Genomic DNA, 10,215 nt, shown 5'->3' with positions numbered 1-10,215 from the left:
ACATATATGATCTATTTTGTAACACCTCTCCAAGAGTTATGTAACTCACAATAGTACTATTGTCAAATATTGAGAATTTGACAATGATAACCCATGACCTTAGTCAAGTGGAAGTTATGATCCTTAAGAAAAGTGAGCTTTTGGATCATAATTTGGCAAAGTAAATTCCACCATTGCTCTAATTAGGATGTTTAGAGATTTCTAAAGGAATTAAAAGTTTCCTGAAAATGGGTTTCCAAGAGGCCATTTGAAGGATGACAAGTGGCATGAAGAAGACTTGCCACCTTAATGGGCTTGGTAATTGATTCATAACAAGCAATGAAGGATAGTTGGATATGAAGAAGGCCCAAAAGTTGGTTAAAGTGAGGGCCCAAGCTTGAGAAGATAGAAGGCCGAAGAAGGGTTCAAGACATGGCCTAATGTGAGACCTAAGGTTAAGGCCCAACTTAGTAAGCTATTGAGGTCCAAAGAGGGACCCAACAAAAACTAGACATGAGGCCCAAGGGGAGGCCCATTTCGAGGCCCACATTAAGGTTTAGCTCAATCAAAATCTTAGGGCCCAATGAGATTACACCACTTGGAGTATAAGCCTAGGATTCTTATCACTATTCAAATAGTAAATACCACCATATAGTAAATAGTTTTCATTCTTTTGCAAACCTCCATCGTGACTTCAAGCTTTCATTTTCAAACCCTTTCACCATGCCATGAAATAGTAACTTTGACCATCCATCATGTCGATTTCTTCTAGCTTTTTTTCTGCATTATTTTTTTGCAAATTTTCATCTTCTTCCTTTGATTTGGATCAATCTTCCATAGATTTAGAATGGTAAATAAATTACAGCTCATGTCATGAAGCGTGGAGGCATGTCAATGCCAAGAAATCCCACCAATCGGATGCACTAGGTGCAAACCGATTCGCTCCAAGAACAAGCCAACAAAACCTTGTTCTTTCAACAATCTCATCAACTGATTTTATGCACTTGATTAACCCACTCTCATTCTACCTAACTCTGAAAATTCAGGCCTAAGATGAAGCCAAGAATAGCTCTCATAGTCACTCCAAAAACCAAACTATTTCACCTTGGAAATGGAATATGTTTATACCGAACTGCACCTTTCTTCAACAAATCTAGTCCTCTTCAAACACCTATAGCAAAACATGTAGGTCTAGAAACATGTCATCAAATCACACTCATGTTACACTAAGAACAAACCGTAGCAATGACGAAAAACCAATGGACACATTGGAAGGAAACCATGTGTAAAACTCTCAACTGAACCCTTCTCCATTCAACTCCCTGTCTTTTGCAACACAACTAACACTAAGTGTCCAACATTCATGCTTCAATAATCCTTTGGAAAAGCTACTCAAACATTGTGTAATATTGATCAAGAGCTTGCCACATTGATAAGACGAGCTGAACAAAAACAGGACAAGTTTGGAGAGCAAAATCTTCGGCCTGCACTTGGTTTCTCTTAGGAAATTCTTTGACTTTTGTCCCAAATTCCAAAACCACTAAGACCCTGCACCTATCACCCTCCTTTGGTCCTTGTCCATGAGTCAATAGTGTGATTTGTTTAATTGTATAGATATGGAAACTCAAGCATGCACTCCACCGGGAGTGAACGCCAATCACCTTCATTACACTTAAGCCAAACCATGCACCACTTCACCCACTTGCACCTCTTGCTTCATCACTCAAGCACAACAAATAGCACTCCCCCTCCTTCAATTCCTCCCACACCATTCTCAAGCATTTCCTTAGCTTTCTTTTGAGCAAAACACCCATAGCTTTAAGAAGAGTGAAACCAAGAGGTGAGAGTGAAGTCCTTGGAGTGAGTTTAATCTTGAGAGCTCCATATGCCACAGATTGGTGAGTAACTCTACCATACCCTTATACTGGAAATTAGAATCACATGTTAGCCTTTGATTTATGGTATAAGAATGAGATTTGGATTGAGTTATATGATTTTAATCTTTGGAAAACATGTTTCGGTTCAGATTTAGAGTACTTCATAAATAAATTATTTTGATATGAAATTGTGGATGTCGTGACACTGGGATGATAACCACACAGATCATACACCCATCGCATTGTGCAATTGTGTGTACAAACATGCAAAATGTGTACAACATAAAAATCCCAGCAAAAAAGTATAAGGCAGTCAGAAACTAAGTACTTGAAAGTTTAACAGCAATACAACCCGAAATAAAGTCCTCCAAGATGTTAATACAGTCATCTGACTGAAATAAAGGAAAGGAAAACAAAGGTCTAACAACAAAAAATGTGAAAAGCACTGGGCCATCACTCCTCAAGTGGGGCTAGTCCCTCCTACTCATACCCCTCCTCTGCATCAAAGTCTACGATTCCATAAAATGGAACTGTAGGTAGAAATACCACAATGAGATTTCGTAATCTCAGTAAATAAATCAATAGAACAACAACCAAGAGATTCAAGCATGAAATTGTACAAGCAAACATGTTCAGTAGCTATGAAAGCAACTACTTAAAATAGCCATTTTGACCACCTTCCTAAAAATCATTAAATTACAGCCACTCCTAGTAATTAATAATAGTAATATGCAGATATATGATAAGCAGCTTATTGGATGGCATGGCATAGCACACAACAGTCAGACACAACAACATAGCAGTCACAAATCCACAATTTCATAAATCCCAAATACACGCGTTTCCCATCCTCCATCAATCCTCCATCAGGCCCTTGGCCCAACACATCCTTGGGCCAAGGCCCTTCTCAAACACAACCAGACTGCAACAAAGTTAATGATAATTTCACCTTAGAAATTCAAGGGTCATGCTGGAAAGTTACTTACAATGTTGAAGGCAAATATTCTAGTTGATTGCACGTAATGGTTTATGGGGTTTTGCAATAGAATAAGAGCGCACATCATTGTGCGGACGAACAAAGTTAGTTAAATAAAAAACTAGTCATTCGATAAAATGAAACACAAGGCAAGAGGTATAAAGGCATACTGTTATGGAGTCTGGAGTGGCAGAGCATAGCGCATCAGTGGTGGTAGGCAGTGGCAGTGGTGAACAGATTTAATAGAGGGGTTAAAATGGGTTTCTTTCAACAAGGATGGTAGATCTGACATGCTAGTGGGTGAAGGTGAGGATTTTCGTAGTAGGGTGCGGCGGAGCATGGCGGGATAGTGGCTGAGTGAGCTTTAGCTCATGGGTTGGGTGGAACCTAGGGAAGGGAACGATAGAAAAGGGAAGTGGGGTACACGAGGGTGGTTGCGTGGCCACTAAAAGACAGGTAAGTGTGGCAGCACACGGCGGTGCATAGCGGCGTTAGGGAAAAATTGACCCTAAGGGTTTCAGAATGCAGATAAAAGGGTGGGGAAACACTAGAACACATTTTTTAGAGGGGAAGAAGCCGATTGAGGGGAGGTTCTCGATCGCAGCCACAACTGCGATTGGGCGTGTAGGGCAGCACGGGCTCCATGAGCATCGCACGTGTGGCGTGTGATGAGTGGCTTGGGTGATGGCAAGGCTTCACCATGGTCGATGCAAGCTTGGGAGCAAAGGGAGTGGGGGAAGACTAGAGAAAATGAGCGCTCAGATTGGAGAAGAAGAAAGGTGGGGTAGTTGACTGTGGAGGTCTATGCTCGATGCACGCGTTGCAAGGGCTGACTGGCGATGGGGACAGCGCTACAGGTCATGGGCTACGGGAGGAGGAAGGAGGAACAAGAATGAAGAAAAAAGAGAGGAAAGAAAAAGAGAATGTGTTGCTAGCAGAAACAATTAGGGTTTTTCACCCTACAAGCCAAAACGACGTCAAACACACTAAATTTCTAGGGTCTCACAGAAATTTTAGTCATAACATATCTTGATATCATGCCTAAGCTTAGCTAATGTCTTGTTTAATTGATTGAATATTTTTATTTGAGGAAAACAACATGTCATGATAGATTTATAAATCTATATCTTGGGTTGATCATCTAGCATGTTTCGGTTTTCACTTGTTTGGAGGTTATCTTGTGATATCATAATTAAGTTTCCCAAAGCATGTGTCATAAGCATATAGAATCGTAATATCATCATGTTAAAAGTTAGAATGCATGATTTGTTTAGATCTATAAGAGTTCATATGTTAAAGATAAATGAGATGCATCATGCTTGGTACTCGATTTTGGTGATGTCATGATGTTCTGATTTTGTTCGTCACGTGGATGTTGATATGATTCCATGTGGCTTAAATCTTAGTTATTAGCATGTTAATAAGTTCAGATCCAATGTTTGGTTTTGTGTTAACATTCGGTTATAAAGAGTTCATTGGGATTATAGGCTAAAAATCACATGTAGTGAAATTGAGCGATAAGCGTGTCACGGGTTGGATGGATTTCTCATAGTAGATGTTTGATTCATGAAATTTTAAGGTCATATATGGAATAAGAATATGGATTATAGGAGGTATGAGTAATTTGGTAGAATTTGGGGCCAAAATACAAATAATGAAAGTTTAAGGCCCAAATAGAAATTTACAGAAGCTAGGGGAAATTTTGCAAATACTAATTTTTAGTATGTTAAATTTTGGAAATTTTATGATTCCTAACCCTAATACATATTTTATTTCAGCCGCTATGATATTTTGAACTTAGGAGGTTTGTAAGTTAGCTTCTAACTTACTCTTGGATAATTTATCTATGATTCTTGTATAAATACCACATTCTTGTTATGAATGTTATTTTGATCATGAAATGTTATATTATACATCATTGAGCATTTAGCTACTTGCATACCTGACATATGTTGTGTTACTTTTGTACAAAGCATGAGATAATATTGTTTTAGCTTGGTTCATGAAAGTGTCTTTTTAAGCATGAAGTACACAGCATGTTACGAAGTGAATATATGTCATGAAAAGCATAGCATGAAAATGTTTTATCACGATCTAATGCGAGAATGAGGAAATATCCTAGTGGAACTCCTCTATTTATTCTAGAGTGAGTAAAAATGGAGTGGTAACTCCTAAATTGACGATGAGCAGTCAGCTGACTTTGAATAGAATGTCTGTAAAGAACTTTGGAGCGAAGACCTATATGGCATCTAATGTTGGTGGTTGCATATGTTATGATGAAATGTTTAAATCAATGAATTGAAAGATATATATGTGCAGCTCTGATGACGTAGTCTCAAATTGAGTTGTGGTAGGGTCACTGCAGGCACTCACAGTACAAATGGGGAATTGTGATGTTACCTTATGATTTGCAATGATAACTCTAATAATAAGAAGTATGTTTTAAAAAGATGTTCTATGTAAGAAATGTGCACTAAAGATTTTTCAAAGATGTTGAGGAACTTGGATGGACGGTATATACAGTTTTTTGCATATCATGCAAATATCTCATGTTTATAATCTATCATGCATATCTTATCTCTATGTACGTTGGTTATTTAACTAACTAAGATTTCAAGGAAACTCACTATGGTAGTCCCAACTACCATTCCACTGGAATGGTAAAAGTTGTAGCAGGACCAAACTTTGACGATCAACATGGTGATTAACTCCAACCCCTGGATATGGATGATTGACGATGAGCCCGACCTTGACCGCAAGTTGGAATTGATTGTGATATTTGTAGAGATGGTCTTGATTATTACCATGAAAAGGCTTAGAGAAATGGTTTAAGTTATTTTTTATGAAATCACTATGAAGAGTTGTCTGTAATGAAGAGATTCTATCTCCCAGTTTATGTTTGAAGTTATGCCTTACTGATTGGACCTTTCTAAGTAAGGCACTACCTATATGTCTTGACGCTCCAAGTCTCCATTCTATCCCAAGTGGAGGATGAAGGTGTCACATATTTTAATTAACCATAAATAATAAACCTGTGTAGGAAAATTTTTCTACTTTTAGAAATGAAGATTAATAAACTTAGATAATGATTATTTTTAAAAAAAAATTAATGTCTTTCAATAAATTTCTATAACAACGGTTATTTTAATTTTTTTTATCACAATATGAATAAATCTTTGGAGCATTCGAACGGTTTATAACTCTATTTGAACATAAAATTAACATTTAAATGAGATATCAATCATATCCGTTAGAATTCTATATACCTCCTGTAAAAAATATCAGTCGAACTATTATCTCAAAATTCGAATGGAAAATACCATATCGTCAAATAGTCTCAAACTTAGTTCAAACGAGAAACATACGTTCAAACTATTTGCAACCCTCCCCCACCAAAATTGTATAAAACTTCCCGGCACAAATTTGGTTCAAACTCTTATCTCAACATTCAAATGTAAAATACATAACCATTTGAACCAATTGAATTATATATGTAACAACCAGATCTTATATTATTAGGGATAAATTATGGATAATTTTATTAGACTCAATAAATGAGTTAAAACCTATAAAATAGTTTATCGGATAAGTTATATTCTTTTTTTTTTTAATCAAAACATACCTCAGAATTTCATTAAGAAGAACGAATTACAATTTTGTCTTGTAAAATCAAACTATACAGACTCTCAAGGCCATCTTCCATCCAAACTAAGTCTTCATCTATTATCAAAGCAATTTTTGCTAAGTAATTTGCAGCCTTATTTGCCTCCCTTCGTATATGATTAACATACCATTGGGGTCTGTTGTTTAGCATCCCCCTTATGTCTTTAATTATTTGGCCTCCCCATTCCCAACTCTCATCTTTACTATTAACTGCTTTGACAATGCATAAAGCATCACCTTCTAGCTCAGCTTCTCCCACCTGTAAATCATCACATAACTTCATTGTTTTCCACAAGGCCACAGCTTCTGCTTGGCTTGCTATCATAGCACTTGACTGTGTCATACAAGCAGAGAATAGAATGTCCCCCTCTTGATCTCGACAAACAATCCTAGCTCCCATCCTCTTACTATCATTCATGAAGGCAGCATCCCAATTTACTTCGTCATCCCTTCTCTAGGCTTTCTCCATTTTTCCACTTCTCTTATTGCAGGATTTCCTTTTTGGCTCTCAACACAGTTGGCTTCTTTGAAATCAGCCCTTGTTATTTTAGCCTACATAAAGATGTTTGCTGGACTGTTAAACAAAGATTCAAAGATGAATCTATTTGTCCTCAACCAGATGTTTCTCAAAACAATAGAAACCAGTTCTAGATCTTCCATGCTCAGAAATTGTATCATTTTCTTCCAAACCATCCCAAAATCTACCACTTCTGATGACCATTTCTGAACTGGACTGCTTCCCTTTGCCCAAACATCCACTGCTGCATCACATCTCCACAAAGCATGACAGATTGTTTCTTCATATAAGTTATATTTATTTGAACCTAGAGTTAGGCTACATTATTTTTTTTTAAACTTCAAGCTCTTGAGTGTTAGACTCCAAACACTATTAGCGTTCTAGATTACTCTTAATAATAAAACCCCTAATTGATTCCCTCTATAAACTACAACCATGCACACCTCAAACTCCCACTAGAACTCACATCTCAATAGAATTACCTCTCAATAGGGATTACAATTCTAGAGCCCTTCGCTTTAAAATTTTTGAACCTAATTTCCTTCTATATATACCCATGTAACTCCATGCACATGTCGTTATCTTCCCCATGAAGCTAGGGTTGCCGAACCAAATCGTCACACACAGAGCACCAGCCCCAACAACGGACTACCTCCTTCCTCAACCACAACTGCAACTGTCCATAAGCCAGACTCTCTCACGTCACCTCCCCATCATGGTCAACCGGTTCTACCCAAGCCCCCAAACATGACCAATGCACCACACCTCAACCTCACATTAAAAACTTTCTCGCCCATGTTGCAGTATCCAAATCCAGCCCTTCCTGGCATCCATTGCAATGTTGTGCCACAAAAAGGCCGAGAGCCACTCTGCCATAGGACCACTGCACAAAACCAGCCCGAAGTAAACTCCACGTCGCAGTAGCCAGTCCAACCCTTGCTTGCACCTTGTGTTGCAGGAAGCTCTGCCACACCACCACGATGAACCACCCAAATCTACCCTAGTCCACCGTAAACCACAGACAACCCCATACGGCAAGCCCCTATTTTACCACTCGAGAATAGAGCAGCAACGAAACTAGCCATGTCCTTTTCCTCCATGCCTACAACCTCCCCACACTCAAACACCACCATGCCGAGACTACACCTCTTGAGCCACTGATAAAACCACCACAACCCCTTGTCTCCCTTCGGTAAGTAGGAACCAGAACGAGGAAGCCACGCCCCCATAACGCTAATCGTGAACCACCGTGAAGACTCCATGACCAAACTAGTGAGCCTTCGTCACTACCAACTTCTATTACCCAGTATTGAGCCACTGTGAAGCACCACCATGCCCCACACTTTCAGTCACTGCTCATTCCCACCAGATCACGGCCAAAGCTCATGTCCATTGTCTCTCGTACATGTAAGCCTATTTCAATGCATGAGCCCTGTAGCATGAAATATTAAGTGTATGGGTTAAATTACAAAAATACCCATACCTATCTAAGACTAATTGGTGAGAATATTTTAGTGCTAGGAAGAATTTAGGTTTAGGAAATATACTCTATTTTAGTAGTTTAGATTTTAAATAAAATCACATGTTTAATTAGAAATTTATGCAAATTGTATTCTTATTTTATAGGTGACCAATTAAGTGTCGAAAATAGTAGATTAGTGCTACGAGGTAAGTAGCATGATCATACCCTTACACGTATGTACGACAGACGACGTGCCCTTTATAAAAGTATTACGCATGTATCCCCTCCATTGGGAGCCCCCTTTTCCATACCCAAGTCATTATAAAATTATGAAAATTCATGATTTTATGTAAATATTTATGCATTAAATATTTATGAAAATTCATGATTTTATGAAATGAGTTATGCATCAAAATATTGATAAAAAGACATGATTGTATGTAAGAGTTATGCATAAAATTATTTATGAAAAATCATGATTTTATATGAGTCTTATAAATTAAAATATTTATGAAGAGCCATTCATGATTTTATGTGAGGAAACATGTATCATGACATTTATGAAATAATGCGATTTCATTCGAAATCTATGATATGATATGACAAGTATGCATGTGATTTCTTTTGAAATCTATAATATGATAAGTATGCAAGTATGATTATGACGAAATATGAATGATAAGATATATAACGGCCTATATGAATGATAAGATATATAATGGCCTATGTTATGATATGATGACGGTACCTATGTTATGACATATTGCATTGCCAAGTCGTACACGCTAGTAGTGCACCCAGTATGTCTTCCTTATGTATGGATTCCACAACCCGCGACAATGGGCAGAATCAAAATTTACTTAGATTCGCTAGCCCTAACTCACGAGGGTCAACAGTGTGGTATCGGCCTATGATAAGTGAAAGATAAGTTCACGTTCATATTCATGTTATTTACATATGTATTTATGAGTATAAACGTTTATTTTTCAAGAAACCTTATGTTTATTATGTTTACTGTATAATGTGTTGCTTATTGAGTATTCGACTCATTTTTTTATGTTTTTAAACCACCCCAGGTGATGACATTTATGAGGATGAGACTGTAGGACAGGACTTGACCCAGGGTGGCGAGGCAGAGGCCTAGATAGTTTATGTCATGTTTAGTTTATGATTTAAGGTTTAAATAAATTATTTTGATAAGCACATGAGATTTTAGTATTTTTTTTAAATAAGTGCTTCTGCAGACTCTATTTTGGATTTTAAGCATTTAATAAAGTTTCTTTTACTTATGGAATCTTTTGCATCTGGTGTGTCATTGCCTCGTTTGTTTTCGTAGATGAAATGAAATAAGATGAGATGAAAGTTGAAAATTGAATAAAATATTGTTAGAATATATCTTTTTTAGAATTTGAAAAAATCGAATTGTTTATTTTATTTTGTGTGTGAATTTGGAAAAGTGTAATGATTAGATGAGATGAGATGAGTTGAAAAGTTTTGGAAAACAAACGAGGCCTAAAAGAAAATTTTTTAGTCAAGTTTAGTAGCACACTAGCTCCCCGAAAATTCTAAAAATGTATCTATTGGAGAGCGGGGTGTTACAATATATGTTCGAACTATTTTCTCTTTTAGGACACTATGTTTCATCCCAAAAACTATAGTTTGAAAATACTTAACTATTTGAATGGATAAGAAACCACTTATATGTTTTGGATGAAATTTAAATTTCATCTCAAGTAAGTAC

General features: G+C 37.1%; 1 protein-coding gene across 1 annotated transcript; it reads right to left on the bottom strand.

Moving 5' to 3' along the window:
- Nucleotides 1–6,466: 6,466 nt before the first annotated feature.
- Nucleotides 6,467–6,895, bottom strand: LOC121236576. The gene has a single exon (XM_041133024.1). It carries the CDS (start codon nucleotides 6,893–6,895, stop codon nucleotides 6,467–6,469), a length of 429 nt encoding a protein of 142 aa, XP_040988958.1.
- Nucleotides 6,896–10,215: the final 3,320 nt, after the last annotated feature.

The sequence above is a fragment of the Juglans microcarpa x Juglans regia genome, chromosome 6S (genome assembly GCF_004785595.1).
Source record: "Juglans microcarpa x Juglans regia isolate MS1-56 chromosome 6S, Jm3101_v1.0, whole genome shotgun sequence".
Taxonomy (NCBI): domain Eukaryota; kingdom Viridiplantae; phylum Streptophyta; class Magnoliopsida; order Fagales; family Juglandaceae; genus Juglans; species Juglans microcarpa x Juglans regia.
The sequence above is the reverse complement of the archived record's forward strand: the minus strand, read 5'-3'. Positions and strand labels throughout refer to the sequence as shown.